This window comes from Melanerpes formicivorus, unplaced genomic scaffold (genome assembly GCF_026170545.1).
Source record: "Melanerpes formicivorus ecotype bairdi unplaced genomic scaffold, bMelFor1.0.p_v2 SCAF_148, whole genome shotgun sequence".
NCBI lineage: Eukaryota > Metazoa > Chordata > Aves > Piciformes > Picidae > Melanerpes > Melanerpes formicivorus.
The window spans coordinates 546,176-570,749 of record NW_027142500.1 but is presented as its reverse complement, the minus strand read 5'-3'; the positions used below and the strand labels follow the sequence as shown (position 1 = coordinate 570,749).

General features: G+C 47.4%; 1 protein-coding gene across 1 annotated transcript in view; it reads left to right on the top strand.

Annotated features, from left to right (window-relative positions):
* BMPER (BMP binding endothelial regulator) overlaps nucleotides 1–24,574 on the top strand; it is a 209,491-nt gene that overhangs the window by 23,307 nt on the left and 161,610 nt on the right. The window contains 1 exon segment of the mRNA XM_068168656.1: nucleotides 6,798–6,897. Within this exon segment, the coding sequence (XP_068024757.1) occupies nucleotides 6,798–6,897 (100 nt within the window).

Here is a 24,574-nt window from a genome sequence, read left to right as displayed (position 1 = left end):
AGTGCAGCAGTGGGCTCAGGGTGCTGCTGCTGGAGACACTCCTTGCTACAGCTCTGAAGTCAAGCAGCAGACTCCTGATTGATTGATTGATTGATTGATTTTTTTTAAACTATTCCAAGTCAAAACTAGGTTGAAAAGAGCCATCCTCCTGATGGCTGCTGTGAGCCAGCAGGAGCCCAGTGGGGAACCCTGTAGAAAGTTGGCTGTGGCTTCCAAGCTGTGGTTTGGCACACGTCCTCTCCAAGACCTCTGCCAAATATTCAGATTTCTTTATAGTGCTTGTTTTTTCTTTCTTTCTTTCTTTCCCCTCCTTTTTATGTTGGCATTTTCTTTAGCTGTACCAGATGAGTTTAAGGCCATTAGTTTGATATAGTTTGTCACCGGAATGGGCAGAGTTGTGCAGAGTTCTTTTGATGGACGGTAAAAAATAAGAGGTGTGTGTAGAAGGTGAACAAATTGCCTTGAGAGGAGGTTGTAGTAAAGGCATCATGAAGCAGGAACAGTGGTTTTTAGGTTTGCTTAGTGTATCTTTCCTGGATGGGAATTTGACATCACCTCTGCATGCCAAGTTAGAGACCTTTGGTTCCCACTGGCAAAGCGTGGGAGGGAATCACAGAATCAGAGAATCAGTCAGGGTTGGAAGGGACCACAAGGATCACCTAGTTCCAACCCCCCTGCCATGGGCAGGGACACCCCACACTAGATCAGGCTGCCCAGAGCCTCATCCAGCCTGGTCTTAAACACCTTCCAACCTTAGTTATACTGTGATACCTCCAGGGACAGGGCCTCAACCGCCTCCCTGGACAACCCATTCCAGTGTTTCACCACTCTCGTGGGGAAGAACCTCCTCCTCACCTCCAGCCTGAATCTCCCCACCTCCAGCTTCATTCCATTCCCCCTAGTCCTATCACTACCTGATACAGCAATGTGGGCACCCAGCAAAACTTTCTGATCTTTTCCCAGGTGCATTAGAGAACAAGGTCTCCAGCAGCTGGGCATGGTGAGGGAAGAGGAGAGGAGTTCAGTGTGATCCTGTGGCACTTCCCTAAGCTTTCCTTTCTGAGGGAGCCTGGGATTCCAGCGCAAAGCCATTGCCAGGCGGAGCGCTGACGGGAGCTGCGTCAGCTGTGGCAGCATTGTTCTGCATCAGCCTGACCTTGTTCAAAAAAAAACCCCAAAAGGTCTCTTTTTTTTCCCAGCACTAATAAAACCCTGAGGTTCTCTCCCTTTCTCTGTGTGTGCCTGAGCACTAAATGAAAAAAAAAAAATCCCAGATGTGAATTTATAAACCATCTGTTTAAAATAACTATTGTGCAGGACTATAATTAAAAGTTATTTATTATGAATCTTGGGATCCTATTATGGATTTTGACTGACTCCCAGGATTCTGATTTAGCAAACAGTTTATGTGTTTATAAGCTATGTGTCTGTTCTGCACCTCTCAGTGCCAGGGTGCATGTACTCTAAACAAAAAGGGGGGGAGGGGGAACCCCGACCCCCTACCCTCCCATAAGTGTTGGCTCCTGAAGTGTTGTCATCTAAGAAGTTTTCTCTTAAGACCAACAAAAATCAAAGTCTCTGAGAGCTTTCAACAGCTTCAGAGATGCTGTTAACACAGATGGAGGCTTGGTAATGCAGCCCTCCTCCACGCAGCTACTTAGTTTCATAGTTTCATTCAGGGTTGGAAGGGACCACAAGGATCAGCTAGTTCCACCCCCCCTGCCATGGGCAGGGACACCCCACACTACATCAGCCTGGCCAGAGCCTCATCCAGCCTGCTCTTAAACTCCCCCAGGGACGGCACCCCAACCACCTCCCTGGACAACCCATTCCAGGGTGCCACCACTCTCATGGTGAGGAACCTCCTCCTCACATCTAGCCTGAATCTCCCCACCTCCAGCTTCATTCCATTCCCCCTAGTCCTATCACTACCTGAGATCCTGAGAAGTCCTTCCCCAGCCTTCCTGTAGGCCCCCTTCAGATACTGGAAGGCCACAATGAGGTCAGCTGGGAGCCTTCTCTTCTGCAGACTGAACAGCCCCAACTCCTTCAGTCTGTCCTCATAGGAGAGGTGCTCCAGCCCTCTGATCATCCTTGTGGCCCTTCTCCGGACACCTTCCAGCACGTCCATATCCCTCTTGTACTAGGGGCTCCAGAACTGGACACAGTACTCCAGGTGGGGTCTCACCAGGGCTGAGTAGAGGGGGAGGATCACCTCCCTTGCCCTGCTGGCCACACTTCTCCTGATGCAGCCCAGGAGCTGATTGGCTTTGCGGGCTGCAAGCTCTTTACTTAGCAGCTCTTTACGTGTATGCCTGGGACAAGTAGTGAAGTGTTGTGATTACTGAGGGTAGGAGGAGACATGTTTGGAGAGAAAGGGTTTGTTGGTCAAGTCCCTTTGTTCTCACCCTCTGCTTTGCCCTTGTTGAATGAGAGGAAAGAAAGAAGCAAAACTGAAACCAGCAGATGGACAATAGACATTAAAAGCAGTGTCTTGGGTGACAGGGTGAAGGAAAGAAAGAAAGAAAAAAGCTCCTGGTGACAGTTACTCTTTGCCTTACCTTTGTACTTTTACACCCAGTGGGCCTAGGAGATCTCCAGTGGATAATGCCTGACTGCAGTAGACTAAACAATGATTTACCAAGCCTGTTTTATCTGATGCTGTCCTATGACTGATCAGCATGGGACATTAACCCTTTCCTCCACATCTGCTGGCCTAGTTTTCCACAAGATGCAGCATTAAGAGAAACCAACAGCATGTTTGTGTTTTTTGGAAAGAGTTTTGGTGTTGAGGTGACAAAGGAAGAAGAGTAAGATCCAAATCTGACTGCCCCTCTGGGCTGGTTCAATGGTACCAAACTCATCATTGCTAGTGAAGATTTCTGGTTTAAGTGATGTGGGGCAAGCAGGAGGCTTTTCTTTAGGAACAGCAAATAGCAAGTATTCCATCTGGCATGTGTGTGTCACGGTCCCTTAGGAACATTTGGCATTGCCAACAAGAAACAACCATGTCAGGATGTACCTGAGGGCAGAGGCAGGCAGCCAGCACTCAGAAGACAGAGTGAGAAGCTGCCTGGGAAGCTGGGCTGCATGAGACATCTGCCCCAGGAGTCTCTTAGGAATCAGGGAACAAAAAGAAATCACAGAACCCCAGGTTGGAAGTGATCTAAAGGATCATCTGGTCTGACCTGAGGGACCTGGGGGTGCTGGTCGACAGCCGACTAAACATGAGCCAGCAGTGTGCCCAGGTGGCCAAGAAGGCCAATGGCATCCTGGCCTGCATTAGGAATAGCGTGGCCAGCAGGAGCAGGGAAGTCATTGTGCCCCTGGACTCTGCATTGGTTAGGCCACACCTTGAGTCCTGTGTCCAGTTCTGGGCCCCTCGGTTTAAGAAGGACATTGAGATACTGGAATGTGTCCAGAGAAGGGCAACAAGGCTGGGGAGAGGCCTTGAGCACAGCCCTGTGAGGAGAGGCTGAGGGAGCTGGAATTGTTTAGCCTGGAGAAGAGGAGGCTCAGGGGTGATTTTATTGCCCTCTACAACTACCTGAAAGGTGGTTGTAGCCGGGAAGGGGTTGGTCTCTTCTCCCAGGCAACCAGCCCCAGAACAAGAGGACACAGTCTCAAGCAGCGCCAGGGGGAGTTTAGGCTGGAGGTGAGGAGAAAGTTCTTCACCAAGAGAGTCATTCGTCATTGGAATGTGCTGCCCAGGGAGGTGGTGGAGTCACCATCCCTGGAGGTGTTCAAGAGGAGATTGGACGTGGCACTTGGTGCCATGGTCTGGTCATGGGTCTGTGGTGACAGGTTGGACTCAATGATCCTCGAGGTCTCTTCCAACCTTGGTGATACTGTGATACTGTAACCTTTCTTGGCAAAACCAGAGTCTAGGCAATCTGGCCCAGCACCCTATCCAGCTGAACCTCAAAAGTCTCCAATGCTGGGGACTCCACCACTTCCCTGGGGAAATTATTCCAATGGCTGATTGTCCTTGTGGTGAGATATGGAGCTGTGTTTTACCTCTTGTCCCTCTCAGTGCTCTTTGGGGTAATAATGTCCTGTCTTGAAGAGGGAGGCCAATGAGTAGCTGCCTTCCAGACCCCTGGGCAGGGCTTCAGCACAGCCAGGTAGACCCAGAAGGGCACTGTGCATCTCACAAGTCCATGGTGTGTGCTGCAGCTGTGTCAATCATGCTCTCCTAAGGAACATCCTCTGCTCTGGTTCTCACACTTCCTTCAACCACACTTTCACCCTGCAGAAGATTTTCCCACAGATCAAGGTAATGGAGCCGCTAAGTTTATTAAGTCTTCCCTGGAGCAAACCCTTGTTAAAGAGAATCAGATCTTAGCAGAACCCTTTAAAATACAGGCTGCAGTCAGTTTGGTTGACTCTTCAGGAGGCATTAGGGAGGCAAAGTCAGGGGGCACTGTGTGCATGTAAAGGGAATCGAGACTTCACCCCGTGCTCCAAAAAGGAGTTTGTCAAGCCAGTTGCGCAGCTGTACCGTGGCTGCTTTGTGCCAGTCCAGAGCCACAAAGCTGCCATAAATTCAGCTTAACTTGCCTGTTAAACTGCATTTATGGCTGCTCTGTCATGCTGGAGTGATGCAGAGCAGGAGCACGTAGCAGTGACCTGGCTTTTGACAGTAGTCGTTTGTGTCGCTGCAGCTGCGCTTTGGAGCCTGATTCCCATTCGCTGATCTCACAGGGGCTCGGCGAGTCCTCATTTACACTGATAAGATTGAAGTGCCTTTATAGCTCCCATCAGATCAGGCAGTGACTTTGAAGAAAGCAAACCTCTGATTTCAGACAAAGAGCTGGAGTGTAATAAAAGCTCTGTGCTGTCCTTGAATAAGGCCACGGGGAGCAAGCCAGAAGGAATAGGAGAGCAGAGCTTCTTTTTCCTCCAGTTTCATGATTCACGTTTTTCTAGCCCTTTGGTTTGTTTGGCCTCTAATTAAGTCATAAGACTGGGTGAGGTGGGTGCTTGCATCTAGTAGATGGCCACCTGTGTCACTTAATGAAGTGAGCTACTAATTATAGTGGAGCTGAGTTCAGAGGGCTGCTTCTGGTCAGGAATTTCAAGTAGCACAATTTCATGGAAAGAAACGCCCCCAGTCTTTGTTTTCTGCCCTCATTGGAGGCACAGGATGACCAGATGGGCTGACCCTACAGGGGCAAGGCAGGCTATAAATGGAATATTTCTCCTGCCTGCCTATCCTCTATTGACATTCCTCAATGTTGTCAGTCTGCTCTTTGGCCCTGTCCAGTGCTGGCTTTTTGCCATAGCAAGATGATTCTATAAGGCACAGTGGTTCTGCCTGCTCGTGTCCATGCTAGCACCAGTGCTGTTTAATGTCTTCATCAATGACTTAGCAGGATCAAGTGCACCCTCAGCAAGTTTGCAGGTGGCACCAAGCTGAGTGGTGCAGTTGACGTGACTGAGGAGTAGAATGCCATCCAGAGCAACCTGGATAAGCTCTAGAAGTGTGCCGGCTTGAAACACATGAAGTTCAACAAAACCAAGTGCAAAGTCTTTCACCTAGGTTGGAGCAGCTCTCAGTATCACTAAGTCCTGGGGAAATAAAGGCTTGAGAGCAGCCCTGTAAAGAAGGACTAGGGGGTACTGGTGGATGAAAAGATGGACAAGTGCTGTTAATTTGCTCTCACAGCCCAGGCCAACCATGCTCTGGGCACATCAAAAGTGGTATAGTCAACAGGTTGAGGGAGGGGATTCTCCTGCTCCACTCCATTCTGGGGAGAGACCCCACATGCAGTGCTGTGTCTCAGTCTGCAGTCCTCAGCTCTGGAAGGATATGGACCTGTTGGAGCAGGCCCAAAGGAGATCACAAAAATGATCAGAGGGCTGGAATCCCTCTGCTATGAGGAAAGGCTGAGAGAAGAGATGGCTCCAGGGAGACCTTAGTGTGCCCTATAAGAATAATTGGGACAGACTTCTTAGCAGGACCTGTAGCAACAGGACAAGGGGTAATGGCTTTAAATTAAAAGAGGGGAAGTTTAAACTAGATCTAAGGAAGACATTTTTTGCAGTGACGGTGGTGAAACCCTGGCACAGGCTTCCCAGAGAGGTGGTAGAAGCCCCATCCCCAGAAACACTGCAGATCAGGTTGTGTGGGGCTCTGATCTAGTTGAAAATGTCCCTGCTCACTGCAGGGAGGTTGGACTAGATGGGCTTTACAGGGCCCTTCCAACCCAAAGCATTCTATGATACTTTGATGTTTCACTGATCCTCTGCATTTTGGGCAGAAAGCTGGCTTGCAGTAGTCTCTTTTCTAGTATGGTACATAGCTGCCTTTTTGAAGGATCTCTGGGTAGAGCTAGTAATACCACTAGCCAAAAATGACTTTCAGCAGTGGCAGGGGTTGCTTCCTCCTCCTCAGCCGTCTGTCCTTTTGGCTCCATCAGAAATGATTTGTGGACCGTTCATGGGGTAGCACCTCAAGACCCCAAGGATATTTTCAGAGGCACATCATGCAGCTAGTTTTTATTCAGGTGGTGTGGATTTCTTTAGTGGAGCATATTTTCTGTACTGGTCATGAACTATTGTCTAGGCAGAATTTAAACATCATTTACTTGGGCTCCTGGACAATTCAGGGACTGTTTTCTACTTCATTCCTTGGAGAGGAGGAAGATGTTTTGAACCGCAAGGACCGTTACTGAAGGAAAAGAGCAGATTCCTCATCTCGTGTGTTATTTCCTGACTTGGTAGCCATGGATTTGGACTGCTTGCAAAAGCTTTTTGTCTGTTTTTTCATGTTAATTTTCATTTTCTTTTTCCAGAATAAGGAGGTGACATGCAGAAGGGAGAAGTGTCCCACGCTGTCCAAGGACTGTGCTCTGGTCATCAAGCAGAGAGGAGCTTGCTGTGAGCGTTGCAAAGGTGCAGTTTCCTTCCTGCCATTTCCCTCTTCTGAAAATGTTATCAGCTCACATTTGTATTGCCAGAGGTAGGGCAAAGCTGGGAGTTGCTCAGCTGAGGATTTGGCTGTCACCAGAGGATAGAAAAAGGCATTAACCATTGTGAGTTCTGGTGGGTGAGAAGCGGGACATGAGCAGGCAGTGTGAGCTTGCAGCCCAAAAAGCCGCTGGCAGCCTGGGCTGCATCAAAAGCAGTGTGGCCAGAAATGGAGAGAGGGGATTCTGCCCCTCTGCTCTGGTGAGACTTCACCTGGAATACTGTGTCCAGTTCTGGAGTTCCCAACACAGGAAGGACGTGGACCTGATGGAGCAGGTCCAGAGGAGGGCAGGAAAATGGTTAGGGAGCTGGAGCACCTCTGCTACAAGGGCAGGCTAAGGGAGCTGGGGATGTTCAGCCTGCAGAAGAGGAGGCTCCAGGGAGACCTAATAGCAACCTTCCAGTACCTGAAGGGGCTGCAAAGGGACAGTTTGTAAAGGCCTGCAGGGTTAGGACAAGGGGCAATGGTTTGAAATTAGAGAAGAGATTTAGGCTTGATGTTAGGAAAAAGTTCTTTACCATATGGGTAGTGGAACACTGGAACAGGTTGCCCAGGGAGGTAGTTGAGGCCCCATCCCTGGAGATATTCAAGGTGAGGCTCAACAGGGCTCTGGACAACCTGATCTAGTGGAGGATGTCCCTGCTGACTGCAGAGGGTTTGGACCAGATGACCTTCGGAGGTCCCTTCCAACCCAGACCATTCTGTGTTAGATAGCTAGTGAAGATGCACGAATTCACAGGTTTCTCCTGTAGTTTACTTCTCATGCAGCAAGATATCTCCTGTGATGACTTTGTCAGACCTGTTTTAGGACAAGGTGTAGTCATAGTCAGCCATCAGCAGGAATTTCTCAATATTTTTGTGTGGTTGGACAGAATAGGAATCATTCTTCTGAGCACCAAAAAAGCAGAGTAGTAATCTTTGGCTATTTCTGCTTCTCCTCATCCTAGAAACAAACCAAGGAAATTCTTCTATTCATTCTGCCACATATTTCCTCATATAAGCCAGGATGTCATGGATTTGCTTTAATTAAGGCCAAAGCATGCTACCACCTGAACTTTATGCATTTTATGGACCAGCACTGCATCTTCCAAACTCTTTAGAATGAAGTGACCATCAGATGTAAAAAAAAAGAAAGACTAGATGAAATAAATAACTAAGAAATGGATCCACCTGCCATGCTTATCAACATCAAGAATGTGCAAGTAGAAGTTGAAAATTCATCTGTTTTTTTCCTATCAGTGCAGTAAGCAACATGCTCTAAATCACTCATTTTGCTGAGGTGCTGCTGATGCAGTCGGTGAGCTGGAGAATGCTGGACTGAGACAGCGTTGCTTCTCTTTGTTTCTCCCTGTTGCTTAATTCCCCAGTGGTGGCAGAGTGGTTTGGAGGGGGAGATAGAGCTGGATAAATTGCTGGGAAGTGCTAGCATTGATTGCCTTCCAGGAGGAAATACAAATGCAAGGAAACAGATTATGCTGAAATTCATGTGGAAGAGACCTCTGATGGCTATGTGGTTTTTGTCCTGGATGCTGAAATTCATGTGGAAGAGACCTCTGATGGCTATGTAGTTTTTGTCCTGGACGGCTGCAGAGGTGTGTTAGCTGCTGTGCTGATGATTTGGTTCTGTGCTGTAACTTTGGAATAGGTTTGGCAAGCCCCAGTGTGAGGATTTGTCTGGGAGTTTGACACTTAAAAGGAAATCAACTGGAGGGGGAGGGGGGTGGATAAAATTGAAGTGTTATTGAAACAGTTAGAATTTGTAGTTACAGGTTTTAGACAAATTAACCACATTAGGCCACACCTTGAGTCCTGTGTTCAGCTCTGGGCCCCTCAGTTTAGGAAAGATGTTGAGTTGCTGGAAGGTGTCCAGAGAAGGGCAACAAAGCTGGGGAGGGGTCTGGAGCACAGCCCTGTGAGGAGAGGCTGAGGGAGCTGGGGTTGCTTAGCCTGGAGAAGAGGAGGCTCAGGGGAGACCTTCTTGCTCTCTACAACTCCCTGAAAGGAGGTTGTAGCCAGGTGGGGGTTGGTCTCTTCTCCCAGGCACCCAGCACGAGAACAAGAGGACACAGTCTCAAGCTGTGCCAGGGGAAGTTTAGCCTCAAGGTGAGGAGAAAGTTCTTCCCAGAAAGAGAGATTGGCCACTGGGATGTGCTGCCCAGGGAGGTGGTAGAGTCACCATCCCTGGAGGTGTTTAAGAAGAACCTGGCTGAGGCACTTGGTGCCATGGTTTAGTTGATTAGATAGTGTTGGATGGTAGGTTGGACTGGATGATCTCAAAGGTCTTTTCCAACCTGGTTAATTCTGTTCCTGTTCTATTCTGTTCCTGTTCTAACTCTAATTTATTTGTTTTGGCAAACAGTGTTTAGTGTGATCTGGATAGCAAAAGATTCCTAAGCCTTGGTTTGATAAGGCTGGAGGTTGAGTTTTCATTTCCATAAGGGGATGTGTAGCTGGACTGTGGCCTGAAAATTTTGTATACATACATAATGTATATGAAATGATTCTGCATTACAGGGAAATTAATGCTTCTGGGTTGAGGATAGAGATATTAATTTAATATGTTCTTTGAGTTCAGGCTCCTTGTAAGCTTTTCTGTTTCTCTTGAATTGGGGTGCGTACCTAGAGAACATTATGAAGAGGCTTGAGCCCATCTGAAGATGGTTGTGACTGCCTTGCTTAATAGGAAAATGAATAGAAACTGTTCAAAAATGAAATTAGGATAATTATGATATAAGGAAAAAGAGTTGTGTGTCTTGCAAAGATGCTGGAGTACTTTGAATGAATCAAAAGTATGTGGACAGAGAGATCTAACTGACAGCCAACATGATCCCTCACCCAAAACTACTGAAGAAACTATGCAGCCCCTGAGTTTGTGGAGAAACTCTTCTTGTCCACAAGTAGCTAACAGGTAGTGACAATGAATGGTAATTCTTGTAGTGGAAAAAGGTTACCAGAAGATCCCTGCAAAGATCACCATGGGGGTGGTGAGACACTGGAACAGGCTGCCCAGGGAGGTGGTGGAAGCCTCATCCCTGGAGGTTTTTGCAGCCAGGCTGGATGTGGCTCTGAGCAACCTGATCTAGTGTGGGGTTTCCCATGGCAGGGAGGTTGGAACTGGATGATCTTAGAGGTTGTTTCCAACCCTGACAATTCTGTGATCTGAACTTGACAATGTGCTAAGGAATTATCTAGAGAACGGCTGAAGGGGGGATTGGACGTGGCACTTGGTGCCACTTGGGTCTAGTAGACATGAGGTCTTGGGTGACAGGTTGGACTTGATGATCTTTGGGGTCTTTTGAGGTCTTTGAGGTCTTTTCCAACCTTGTTGATTCTATGATTCTAATTGGTAGACATTTTGCTGCTGCTGACCTAATCTCTTTAGTGCAGTACAGGAGCAAGGAGGGCTTCCTGAGAGGAGTTGCAGAAGGCTCTTGAAGAGACTGAACAAAGGGTGACAAAACAGCAAAGGGAAGTTGAGATGGATGGGAATCCATGGGTGCACACAGGACAGAACAGTCCTCACTTTACAATATGGTGCTGGCCTCTGATTTTGCCATTTACAGTTAACAATTTGTTAAATGTTTTTGAGTGTTAAAAGAGATATTTGTGTGGCAGGACCAGCTCAGCCCCCCAGTTACTCTTCAAAGGGAAAGGTCCCTCACTATAAGATGGACATTGTCCAGGGAGATGGTGGAAGCCTCCTCTAGGAAGGTTTTGAAGGCCAGGCTGGATGTGGCTGTGAGCAAGCTGCTGTAGTGTGAGGTGTCCCTGCCCATGGCAGGGGGGTTGGAACTGGCTGATCCTTGAGGTCCCTTCCAACCCTAACAATTCTATGATTGAGGTACTGGACTGTGTCCAAAGAAGAACAACAAAGCTGGTGAAGGTTCTAGAGCAGAAGCCTTATGAGCAGTAGCTGAGGGAGGGAATTGAGGTTGCTTAGACTGGAGACAACCAGGCACAGGGGAGACCTTCTTTACACCTACCTGAAAGGAGGTTTGTAGTAGCGTGGGGGTTGGTCTTTTCTCCCAATTAACAAGCAATAGAACAAGAGGAAGTGGCCTCCAGTTGCACCAGGGGGGTGTTTAGGTTGGACATTAGAAAAAATTTCCTTGCTGAAAGGGATGTCAAGCCCTTGAAGAGGCTGCCTGGGGAAGTGGTGGAGTCACCATCCCTGGAGGGATTTAAAAGACAAGCAAATGTGGTGCTGGGGGATATGGTTCAGTGGTGGACTTGGCAGTGCTGGGTTCATGGCTGGACTTGATGATCTTAAAGGTCCCTTCCAACCAAAACAATTCTATGATTTTATGATTCTGAAGTAGACCTATGGAGCTTGCTCTGTATTTTTAATTTTCCCCCTTTAAGTGTCTGTTATTGGCTGCTGCCATTGAGAAGACACTTGCCTAGAAGGAAGTTTGTTCTAATCTAAGATGGCAGTTTCTATGTTTCTATAAAGGAAAGAAACAGGAAAAAAAAAAAAAAAGCCTTTTTAGAGCTTAATTTTCCAAAAGCAAATGTGAGACTTCTGAGTGAGTTTTCCTACCCTCTCTGAAATGCAAAACAAAATATGAATCCCTTTAACTGTAGCAGTCCCAGCCCTGCAGTTTGTCACCAGGTGTTCTGGTGAAGTGTGGCCAGCAGGTCAAGGGGGGTGATTCTCCCCCTCTACTCAGCTCTGGTGAGACCCCACCTGGAGTACTGCCTCCAGTTCTGGAGCCCCTAGTACAAGAGGGATGTGGAGGTGCTGGAGCGTGTCCAGAGAAGGGCCACGAGGATGATCAGAGGGCTGGAGCACCTCTCCTATGAGGACAGACTGAAGGAGTTGGGGCTGTTCAGTCTGCAGAAGAGAAGGCTCTGAGGTGACCTAATTGTGGCCTTCCAGTATCTGAAGGGGGCTACAAGAAGGCTGGGGAAGGACTTCTCAAGAGCTCAGGTAGTGATAGGACTAGGGGGAATGGAATGAAGCTGGAGGTGGGGAGATTCAGGCTGGATGTGAGGAGGAAGTTCTTCACCATGAGAGTGGTGAAACCCTGGAATGTGTTGTCCAGGGAGGTGGTTGGGGCGCTGTCCCTGGAGGTGTTTAAGCCCAGGCTGGATGAGGCTCTGTCCAGGCTGATCTAGTGTGGGGTGTCCCTGCCAATGGCAGGGGGGTTGGAACTAGATGATCCTTGTGGTCCCTTCCAACTCAGACTGATACTATGATACTATGACACAGGATGAGGCTGATGAAGTCACCTCTTGCCCTGGGGAGGCTGTGTGCTCTCCTGCCTTTCTGAACACTCCTGCAGCTCCTCCTCTCTTCTGTGCAAAATCTGAAACGAGGGTCCCAAGGGCAGTGTTTGGGGAATCAAGGGTGCATAGAGTTCAGCTGCAGCCAGGACTTGGCCCTGCAGCACTTGTTCTCAGTTACTATTTTGTCAAGTTGCCAGAGTGCCCATAGGGAATGCAAGGAGGAAAAGGGAAACAGGATTGGGGGGAAAAAAGAGATGATTTATTTTTACTGATTGCATTTCATCTAGATGTGAACAAAATGTTAGGAAGGCGAGACATCAGAACCTAATGGTTGGTTTGTTGTTTTTTTTTCCCTTGACTTCATTCCCAAAGCCTAGAAAAGCTTAATGAGGCCTCATGGGCTGTTGCCAGCACTCTCTGATAGCTTCATGTTTTCCTACCTTGTGAGGAAATGAATGAAATGCCACTGTCATTTGAGCACAGCATCAGGAGGATAACATCAGGACCAAAGGGGTATGTTTGCAGAATTGGCTTGTGTGGGGAGGAAACCACCACTCATGAGTCATATGTGGCATTGCTGCCAGGATATTTTATTGTAGGGTGAGGAGTGCCTGAGGACTGCGTGTGTAGGGCCAGTGTCTCTGACAGCCTGCGATGGTGCACCCAGCTGAACTCACGTGCTTAGAGCTTTGCATACAGGAGAAACTGAGTTAGAATCACAGAATAGTTTGGGTTGGAAGGGACCTTTTTAGTGTCATCTAGTCCAACTCCTCTCCAAAGAGCAGCTCACTCAGAGACCCACCCAACTTCACCTTAAAAGTTTCTAGGGATGAGGCACCCACCACCTCTCTGGGAAGCCCAGGCTAGTGTTTTACCAGCCCCACTGTAAAACATTGCTTCCTTCTGTCTAGTCTAAATCTCTCCTCTTTGAGTTTAAGGTCAGTATCCCTTGTCCTGTTGCCACAGGCCCTGCTAAAAAGTCTGTCCCCATCTTTCTGACTGAGGGAGCTGGGATTGCTTAGCCTGGAGAAGAGGAGACTCAGGGGTGACCTTATTGCTCTCTACGACTACCTGAAGGGAAGTTGTAGACAGGCAGATGATGGTCTCTTCTCCCAGGCAGCCAGCACCAGAACAAGAGGACACAGTCTCAGGCTGTGCCAGGGGAGGTTTAGGCTGGATGTTAGGAAGAAATTCTAAACAGAGAGAGTGATTGCCCATTGGAATGGGCTGCCTGGGGAGGTGGTGGAGTCACCATCATTGGAGGTGTTCAGGAGGAGACTTGCTGGGGTGCTTGGTGCCATGGGTTAGCTGTTTGGGTGGGTTGGATTGGTTGATGGGTTGGACACAATGATCTTGAAGGTCTCTTTCAACCTGGTTTATTCTATATCTATATTCTATATCTTATGGGCCCCCTGAAAGACCACACTATGGTCTTCAAGCCTGAACAACCCCAACTCTCTCAGACCTTCCTCACAGCAGAGGTGTCCCAGCTCTCTGACCATCTCTGTGGCCTCCTCTGGACCTGTTTCAACAGGTCCCTGTCTTTCCTGAGCTGAGGACTGCAGACTTGGACACAGTACTGCAGCTGGGGTCTCACCAGAATGGAGCAGAGCAGCAGAATCAAACTGGCAGAGAATGTTCTCTGCAAATGATGGCATGCTGAGCACAACTCCCTTGCTTCTCTTTGGGTATTTTTATGCTACTTAGGTAATTTCCAGCAACCTTTGTTTGTTTTTTCTTTTTTCCTTAATAAATGAAACCAGTGAGAAGCAGCAGCAAGCATAGCTTTTGCAGTCAGAAAATTCACTATGGTGGAAACAACATTTTACCAGTTAGAGGGTAGAAGGGCTCTGCAGAGGGACCTTGACAGGCTGGACAGATGGGCAGAGTCCAGTGTGATGGCATTCAACAAGTCCAAGTGCTGGGTGCTGCACTTTGGCCATAACAACTACATGCAGTGCTACAGGCTGGGGTCAGAGTGGCTGGAGAGCTGCCAGGCAGAAAGGGACCTGGGGGTACTGGTTGAGAGCAGCTGAACACGAGCCAGCAGTGTGCCCAGGTGGCCAAGAAGGCCAATGGCATCCTGGTCTGCATCAGGAATAGAGTGGCCAGCAGGAGCAGGGAGGTCATTCTGCCCTGAACTCATCACTGGTTAGGCCACACCTTGAGTCCTGTGTCCAGTTTTGGGCTCCTCAGTTTAAGAAGGACATTGAGACACTTGAATGTGTCCAGAGAAGGACAACGAGGCTGGGGAGGGGTCTGGAGCACAGCCCTGTGAGGAGAGGCTGAGGGAGCTGGGGTTGTTTATCCTGGAGAAGAGGAGGCTCAGGGGAGACCTTCTTGCTCTCTACAACTCCCTGAAGGGAGGTTGTAGCCTGGCAGGGGGGGGTCTGTACTCCCAGGCAATCAGCACCAGAACAAGAGGACACAGTCTCAAGTGAGGGGAAGTTTAGGCTGGAGGTGAGGAGAAAGTTCTTCCCAGAAAGAGAGATTTGCCGTTGGAATGTGCTGCCCAGGGAGGTGGTGAAGTCACCATGCCTGAAGATGTTCAAAAAAGGATTGGATGTGACACTTGAAGCCATGGTTTAGTTGTGATGAGGTGTTGGGTGATAGGTTGGACTTGATGATCTCTGAAGTCTTTTCCAGCCTTATTGATTCTATGATCCCTACTGTAGTAAAAGATTTGGCTTTAGTCAAGATTTGAATCCTCCAGGCTAGCAATGGTGTTTGAACACTGTTCTTGACTTCAGGCTCGTTAGGACCACCTTGGATGGTAAAGCTGGTGGGGCACAGCTCTGTCTTGCTGTGTGTTTGTGCAAATTCTGGAACCAGAGACATGTGGGCCCACGGTTATGGCTCCCTGCTGCAAGGACAATGCAAACAACCAAAGCATAACAGGGGAAAGTTTTCCATGAGATTATTCTTCTGACAGTTAACTGCAGTTTATGGACCACATTATATACCCCTAGCATATTACCCCTTTGGAAAACAGTAAAAAATTAAGCCCTCTTATTGCTTTAGCATACAATAAATAGGCCACTTTTCATCTCTCATCTTATTTGAGATGTTTAATGAAAACATGTGAGGTCACTGAGATTGTAGAAATAGATGTTTTTTGGCAGCCTTTCTTTAGTCAGTTGGATGGAGACCCATCACTTGCATATAGAGCTCTCTACACCTCTAATAAGAAGTTATTTGCTCTCTGGAGTAGTGGGGTTACTGACCTTGCAGAAAGTTTGCATGTCTCAAATTGTGCACCACAGTCTGCTCCCTTATCTTAAGAATCTGAATCCTTCTGTATGTGTGAAAGGACAGAACTGGAGGTGTTTGTTACAACAGAGAAAATTTGTCCAGAAGTTTCTCTCCCTTCCAATGCACAGTCTGAGGCTGCAGCAAGAGAGTGTGGTCAGCAGGGCAAGAGAGGGAATTCTACCTCTTGACTCTGCTCTGATGAGACCCCACCTCCAATACAGCATCCAGTTCTGGTGTCCCCCAGCATAAGAAGGACACAGAGCTGTTGGAGTGAGGCCAGAGGAGGGCCACGAAGATATGATGAAGGGCTGGAGCACCTCTGCTATGAGGATAGGCTGAGGGAGCTGGGGGTGTTCAGCCTGGAGAAGGGAAGACTTGGAGTGGGGGGATACAACCTTACAGCTACCTTCCAGTACCTGAAGGGATCTTACAGGAAAGCTGCAGAAAGGCTTTTCATAAGGGTGTCTAGAGACAGGACAGTGGCTTGAAGCTGAGGGAGAGTAGGTTTAGACTAGATCTTAGAAAGAACTTCTTCAATACAGGCATGGTGAGACCCTGGAATAGGCTGCCCAGGGAGGTTGTGGCTGCTTCCTCCCTGCCCATGGTGGGGAGGTTGGTTGGAGGAGGGTAATCTCTGAGGTCGTTTGCAACCTAAGCCATTCTAGGATTCAATGATTAAATGCTGCCCTTGTTAATGTTTGAGAGTTACTGTGATTGGTTTTTCCTTTTTCGCCCTTTTTCACTTTTGTTCTCCTCTCTCTCCTCTCCTCTCTCTCTCTCCCTCTCTCTCTCTCCTCTCTCTCTCTCCTCTCTCTCTCTCCTCTCTCTCTCTCCTCTCTCTCTCCTCTCTCTCTCTCCTCTCTCTCTCTCCTCTCTCTCTCTCCTCTCTCTCTCTCCTCTCTCTCTCTCCTCCTCTCTCTCTCTCCTCTCTCTCTCTCCTCTCTCTCTCTCTCTCTCTCTCTCCTCTCTCTCTCTCCTCTCTCTCTCTCCTCTCTCTCTCTCCTCTCTCTCTCTCTCTCCTCTCTCTTCTCTCTCTCTCTCTCTCTCCTCTCATCTCTCTCTCTCCTCTCTCTCTTCCTCTCCTCCTCTCTCCTCTCTCTCTCTCCTCTCTCTCTCTCCTCTCTCTTCTTTCCTTGGGAGTGGTTTTGATAATTTTTTTGGGTATATTTTTGTTTGGGGTTTATGTGTGTGGTATTTTTCATCAATTAATGATCTTAGAGGTTCATGTGCTATGCTTTCATTGATGTTGAGTCTACCAAAGAATGGAATCACCGCCCAGGCACCAGCAGTGCTTGTTCCCTTGAATATTGAATATCCAAAGCTATTGTAGTTAATTGTGCATTTCTTGGAAAGGATATCAAATGTTATGGTTGAGGACTGCAGCCAATTTCAACTCTTAGGGCTGGCTTGTGAAGGAAGTTGGAGGGAGGTTAGGAGTTTATCAGTGTCCTGGCTACTCTACTAACGCCCTGCAGGAGGCATACATTCATTTGGCACTTTGTTTGCCTGTGGGCAACCCCTAGTATGAGATTCCTGATAGCAGTTTGGTGCCCTGCTGTCAGGCTGACTGGGGGAAAAGCTTTGTGTGGGACCCTCTTGGGGCTTTATAGCTGGCAGCCCGTCTTTGCACGCTCTAATGCAAGCTGTGAGAAACAAGGGTGCAACCCAACACATGGATGGAGTGGGATGGGCTGGGAAGATAATGGCATCTTTTCCTACTAAAATCTTTTTCAGCTTGCTTTGACTAATCTTGGCCTGACATCTGTTGGAGACTGCTTATGGAAAGAGAAGGTTTTGGGATATAATAAAAATCTTAACTTTTCTCTTGTTCTTTCTCACTGCCTCTTAGTCTCCTGGTAATTATGCTGCAGCTATGAACCAGGAAGCCTCTTTCTCTTGTCTCAACGTTCATTCAGTTACTAGCTTTGTGTTTCGTGTAAAGGCAGGGATTGTGAAACAGTGACAAACAGTGGCAGTATCATCATGGTGCCAGCTTCAACCTCAGGGTATGCCTAGAAGAAGACCCTCTCTCCTTTGAGCTAACTCATACTTCCTTTGAGCTTGCTCTTCTTACAAAGGTCTTAGCACATCTATTTGATGTTGTGTTCAGTAGAGCCTCAATTTTCAGCTTTTCTTCCTACCTTGGTAAATACAATATTCCATTTATCCATTTAGTGAACTGCCTTGTCATGTTCTCACAAATAGTTTTGCAGTCAGACATCAGTTACCTAGACTTCTAAAATCACAGAGAAGTTGTTTAGGATATATTAGAGAATATCATGAGACATCCTTGGTGGTACACGGATGTACCTTATGGGTGGCTATTGCATCCAGTGCAGCAAAGTAGAAAGTGAAGACCAGAAGGGGAGCTTCACACGACATTCACATGTAACAGTTCTCTGAAAACAGCAAGAAAAACATCTCAGGGCACTTAATACTGCAATAAGAATTTCTTATAATGTTTAACTTTGAAACTGCAAGCTGCACTGATCATGAGTGAGTTTGCTGGTGTGAGAAAACTGGATATAAATGGCAAGTAATTGTGTTACCAAGCATCATAATCTATGACACTCCTCCTAAGCATGAGATCACAGAAACACACAGAATATAGCTGCTTGGAAGAGACCTCCAAGATCATCCAGTCCAGGGTCTCCAGCTGCCACGCTTGGCAAACATCAAGTATGCCAAATGATAGGACAAGAGGTAATGGGTGGAAGCTAAGGCATAGGAAGTTCCATGGAAACAGGAGGAAAAAAATTTTTCCCTGTGAGGGTGACAGAGCACTGGAACAGGCTGCCCAGGGGGGTTGTGGAATCTCCCTCTCTGGAGATATTCAAAACCTGCCTGGATGTGTTCCTGTGTGATCTGCTCTGGGTGATCCTGCTCTGGCAGGGGAGTCAGACTGGATGATCTCTCGAGGTCCCTTCCCAATCCCTAACATTCTGTGATTTCAGCTGAAGAGTCAATGGCAGCTCTAACTATATGGCATTTACAATCATGAGTTTCTTACAGACCTTCCAGAGCAACATTTTCCCCTTATATGCATCTGTTTGTAAAACACAAGACATTTGGGAAAGTGAAATTCAGTTCCAGTGGAGCACAAGGGGTGAAAACTGAGAGAGTTGATGCCTTTGTTGTTAACTGCTGCATGAAGATGAGCTGTAAATTGGGTTCAGTTGTACTCAGTTCCAGAGGAAAAAGTTGGATTTTCATTGTTTGGACTTAAAAAGCCTGGGAGATTTTTGTATATTCATGCTTCTGTGTTGACTGATAAAGACCAGGGTTATCTAATAGGAAGTTTAATTTTCTAGCAGTTGTCGTATGACCAAGTGCCGGGTTCTGCATATTGGCTACAGCAACCCCATGCAGTGCTACAGGCTGGGGTCAGAGTGGCTGGGGAGCAGCCAGGCAGAGAGGGACCTGGGGGTGCTGGTTGATGGTAGGCTGAACATGAGCCTGCAGTGTGCCCAGGCAGCAAAGAGGGCCAATGGCATCCTGGCCTGCATCAGGAACAGTGTGGCCAGCAGGAGCAGGGAGGTCATTCTGCCCCTGTACACTGCACTGGTTAGGCTGCACCTCGAGTACTGTGTCCAGTTCTGGGCCCCTCAGTTTAGGAAGGAAGGTTGACTTGCTGGAACGAATCCAGAGAAGGGCAATGGAGTTGGTGAGGGGTTTGGAACACAAGCCCTATGAGGAGAGGCTGAGGGAGCTGGGGTTGCTTAGCCTGGAGAAGAGGAGACTCAGGGGTGACCTTCTTGCTGTCTACAACTACCTGAAGGGAGGTTGTAGACAGGCAGAGGTTGGTCTCTTCTCCCAGGCAGCCAGCACCAGAACAAGAGGACACAGTCTCAGGCTGAGCCAGGGGAGGTTTAGGTTGGATGTTAGGAAGAAGTTCTATACAGAGAGAGTGATTGCCCATTGGAATGGGCTGCCTGGGGAGGTGATGGAGTCACCATCATTGGAGGTGTTCAGGAGGAGACTTGATGGGGTGCTTGGTGCCATGGGTTAGCTGTTTAGGTGGGTTGGATTGATTGATGGGTTTGGACGCGATGATCTTGAAGGTCTCTTCCAACCTGGTCTATTCTATTCTATGTATTCTATGGCATGTGGAAACACAACGTGTGAGTGGTTCAAAGTCCTCTGATTTGGGCCAACCGATGTCATGCCAGGGTAATACTGCAGAATGTGCAAATCATTGTGTGGGTTTGGTTTGGTTTTTGTTTGGGTTTGGTTTGGTTTGGTTTGGGTCTGGTTTTTGTGCGTGTGTGTGTGATATTTTTTGGTTTGGGGTTTTGGTTGTTGGTGTGGGCTTTTTTTGGTGGGGTTTTTTTTTTGGGGGGGGGGAGGGAGGTTTTTTTGGGTGTTGGGGTTTTTTCTTGTTTTTGGTTAGAACTGGTATTTAGAGTTAGCATGCCTGCATATCTCCCCAAGGATCAATTTATCAAACACTAAATAAAACATGTCTTCTGGCTGTTTTTCTTTTTCCTGGTGTTTATTTTCCATGCCAGTTGAGAGGCTACTTTTGTTCCCCACCCCCCACCTCCTCCTCCTCTTTTTTTTTTATTAGAAAGTGAAGGGGAAAGCAAGGAAAAGACTTAACAGGAGGACAAGAAAGATGCTGAAGAAATGAGGGATGGGGAGCCAGGCTATTGTGCACCAATCTATCACTTTCTCTTGGGAGGATGTGGAAATGACTTGTCTATAAAATTCTCATTAGCCTAAAATAAGCAAAAAAAACCCTCTCTTCTGGAATCTTATTAGGCAATGACAAATTGAGTACTAAAGGCTTCTTTTTATGAGCTCCTGAGGACAGTGGTTGAGCTTTACCGTTGCTAAACTGTGTCTCACAGTCAGTTTCCCCCCCATCTTCATGGTATGGCTTTATGCTGCGGTCTCCAGGGAGGTAAGGAGAAAGGTCATTTAACAACCTCACTGGATTTGGAAAGACTAATGGCTTCCTGATTGTCAACTTGTTCCACATGCCAATAGTAAAATCTGCTGTAATTTGCCTCTTTTGTTATTCCAGTTAAATTCTGAGTGAGGATGCTTGTTGTAGAATTAAACTGCACTCTTGCAAATTAAATCAGCCAAAGGTTGATTTATTGCCTTTGAAGCCGAGGCCTTCAAGTAAAGCATGCACAAGGATTGAAAACTAAGTAACTAAATTAGTAAATGAGAGGTGGCTTAACTGTTTTGTTGTCATTGTTTGTGCAAGGAATGACTCAAGTCTAGAGGATCATTTTGCCTTTATGAGGTGACTAGAAGGTAATTAGCCATTTCCGCTGCATATACAACTGACCAGCTTCAAAGTATTCAGTAGTTTGGTTTGATTCAGATAAGCAACTTTCCAGCCTGCCTGTTTGTCCAGGACTTATCTGAGTGATGTGGTTTTAGGTAGGCAATAGGAACAAAACCTCCAACTAACTGAAAGTTAATATTTTACAGTAATGAACCACAGCTATTAATAAAGAAAGAAGCAGAAAGGGCTGAAAAATTAGGGGCACATTCCTTAATCAATATGAATCATCTTAGCTCCATTAAAGCTGGCATAGCATTGGCATTTGACTTCTTCCCATGCGTGGAAGCCTAAAGATTTCCTTATGGGACTGCATGTCATGGGATCAAATTTATCTATTAAAGTGGATTCTGTTACTTCTCACTTACCCCATAGTACATTTCTCAGGCTTTTTGTATTTCCCCCTTGCAAACCTCCTCTGTAGCCCTTTCTTTTAAAGTTTGAAGTCTGTGTTCAGGCAGAAGTAAGTGGATAGCATTTAACTGATTGCGCTGAGTTCTGATCTTTCCTGGATTGATTCTTTTCTCCAGCTTTTCCTTTCACGGTGGATGGAGACAGTCAGTTAATGTCATAGTGTTTCCAAAAGGGCAGTAAACCCCACTTTTAGGAGCTTAAAGTATATTCTTGCCATATTCTGTTGTAGAAATTCACATCAGGGACTTTGTCTTTGGACTTGAGGGACTGCTGCTTTCTAAGCCAAATATGGTGGACCTTCAACCTGGCTAAGCTAGGAAAGCTCAGCTGAGTTGGGCACATGGAGTGGGACATGTTTTATTCTGCTGAATTTAGGTGAGGCTCATAAACTTGCAAGCTGTGAGTGGGTGGGCTAGGAAGATCTGGGTACATGCTTCCAGGTGTCAGCTGAGAGATTTGTACATTGAAAGTGAGGTACAAAAAACCTAGCTGAGGTGTTGGCTTTGTTAACTGTATCCTCTTTGTTCTGGTGCTGGTTGCCTGGGAGAGAAAGATGTTGAGTTGGTGGAACATGTCCAGAGAAGGGCAACAAAGCTGGGGAGGGGTCTGGAGCACAACCCTGTGAGCAGCACCAGAAGAAGAGGACACAGTCTCAAACTGTGCAGTGAGAAGTTTAGGCTTGATCTTAGAAAGAAGTTTGTCACAGAAAGAGAGATTGGCCATTGGAATGTGCTGCCCAGAGAGGTGGTGGGGTCAATGTCCCTGAAGGTGTTTTAGAAAAGCCTGGATGAGGCACTTACTGCCATGGTCTGGTTGATTAGATAGGGTTGGGTGATCACTTGGACTCAAGGATCTTGGAGGTCCCTTCCAACCTGGGTGATTCTTTGATTCTGTGAGGTTAAACTCTCACCCAGCAATTATAAAGCATTTCCTTTCATGCACTCCCTTCAGTTTGCCTGAAATTCAGCCTTCCCCCAGCTCTCACCAAGCCTGTTTTTTGTTATATCCTCTTCTTCCTTCATGCTGTTTTGCTCAACTAAGCATCTGGCTCCCACCACGCCTCACACTCATGCTTGCACGATGCTGCTCTGTCGCCCTGTTGTGTTGTATACAACCTGCTGGCTTGTGCCAAAACTCAAGAGCCATCTTTGTGTCCCCCATGATTCTGCAGACTTTTCCATCCTGGTTTGCATTTCTGAATTTCCCTTTTTGCTGCCTGCCAAGATTTCCCTGCCACGGTTTCCTTTGGTGTGCCAGCCCCTAGCGCTGACAGCATCACGGCTGAGTGACAGAAATGGCTTGCGGTCAGGTGCAGCTGGGTTTCCCCCCACCCCTGCTGTTTTGCACAGGGACAGTGGCTGGTGCTGCATGGGCAGAAGGGTTTTGTGGTGTAGCTTGGGGTATGCACTTCAAGTGAGAGCAGTGGCAACTGCACAGGCAAAACCACCTGCATGCTTTCGCGAGCAGACTAATCCTCGAACTGAAAACTGATGCACATCTGTACACGCAGATTAGCCCAAGGTCATTAGCTTTCTCACAGAGGAAACAGTTTAAATTAAAGAGCATAATTGGTGAGCAAATATGCAAGGTATTTTGCAGTTGCTAGTTTCCAACCTGGCCCTTGGTTTCTGCACAGCGCTGCAGGTAGCAGATCCCTCCGGTGATGCACACGCAGAGCTATTTAGCAACACAGTTTGCTCCAGCTTGAGTGTCCAGCAAGACATAAAATCATTCTTGGACTGGAACCAGAATGCTGGGATGGCCTGGGCTTCTGCAGCTCACCACAAATTTGTCCTCTTCTACCTGGTATATGGTGAAGTCATGCCTTGAATACTGCATTCAGTTTTGGGCCCCTCATTACAAGTCAGACATAGAAGTGCTGGAGGGTGTTCAAAGAAGGGCAATGAAGCTGGTGAAGGATCTAGAGCACAAAGCTGATGAGAAGCAGATCAGGCAACTGGGGTTGTTCAGCCTGGAGAATAGAAGGCTTGGGTTAGATCTTACCTGTATCTACAATCACCTGAAAAGTGATTATAGGGAGTTAGGGGTCATTTTATTCTTCCCAGTCACAAGCAATAGGACAAAGAAAAAATTACTTCAAATTATCCCAGGGGAGTTTTAGGCTGGACATTAGGGAAGTTTCTTCACCAGGAGGGGTGTCAAATGCTGGAAGAGGCTGCCTAGGGAAGTGGTGGAGTCACCATCCCTGTAAAGTATTTAACAGATGTGTAGATGTGGTACTGAGAAGCATGATTCAGTGGTGGATTTTGGCAGTGCTGGCTTAACAGTTGGGCTTGGTGATCTTAAAGATATTTTCTAAACAAGATTCTATGGTTCTAATTTAAGGCTGCTAAAACACGTTGAACAGACTGAGCAGCTGAGGGAGCTGGGGTTGCTTAGCCTGGAGAGGAGGAGGCCCAGGGAGACCTTCTTGCTGTCTACAACTACCTGAAGGGAGGTTGTAGCCAGCTGGGGGTTGGTCATTTCTCCCAGGCAAGCAGCACCAGAACAAGAGGACACAGTCTCAAACTGTGCCAGGGGAGCGTTAGGCTGGATGTTAGGAAGAAGTTCTTCCCTGCAAGAGAGATTGGCCCTTGGAATGTGTTGCCCAGGGAGATCACCATCACCGGAAGTGTTTAAGAAGAGCCTAGGATGAGGCACTTGGTGCCATGGTTTAGTTGATGAGAGATGGTGTTGGGTGATAGGTCTTGAAGATCTTTCAGGTAGTTGCAGACAGCAAGAAGGTCTCCTCTGAGCCTTCTCTTCTCCAGGCTAAGCAACCCCAGCTCCCTCAGCCTCTCCTCACAGGGCTGTGCTCCTGACCCCTTCCCCAGCTTTGCTGCCCTTCTCTGGACACATTCCAGCATCTCAATGTCCCTCTTAAATAGAGGAGCCCAGAAATGGGCACAGTACTCAAGGTGTGGCCTGACCAGTGCTGAGTACAGGGCAGAATGACTTCCCTGTTCCTGCTGGCCACACTACTCCTGATGCAGGCCATGGAGCAAGTTAACATATTTAGAAATGATCTTTGTGTGACAGGTTTTCCTTTGAATTTGAGGTTGACTCCAAGGTGGGTTTGTGGGCATTTTAAGTTCCTCAGCAGTTCAGAGCTGTGACCCTTGAGTTGTATTGTATGCTCTCAGTGGTCTCTGAGACTGACTGGTAGAGCTGGCTGATAACTTGCCTTTATTATTGTAGAATGGGTTTTAAAGGTAGCCCAAAGCAGTTCAGGACAGTACAACCCTACACAGCAGAGAATGACTGTGAGTAGCTGCCGAGGTAGGGTGCTGGAAGGGAACGGTGCCCTGGGCATACGCTTGACTGATGGCAGCTTTGTGCTTGGTGACTTTGGTGTGTATGTCTGGTGTTTCCAAAGTCTCTGGCAAGACTCCTATAGATTTCATTGTTCA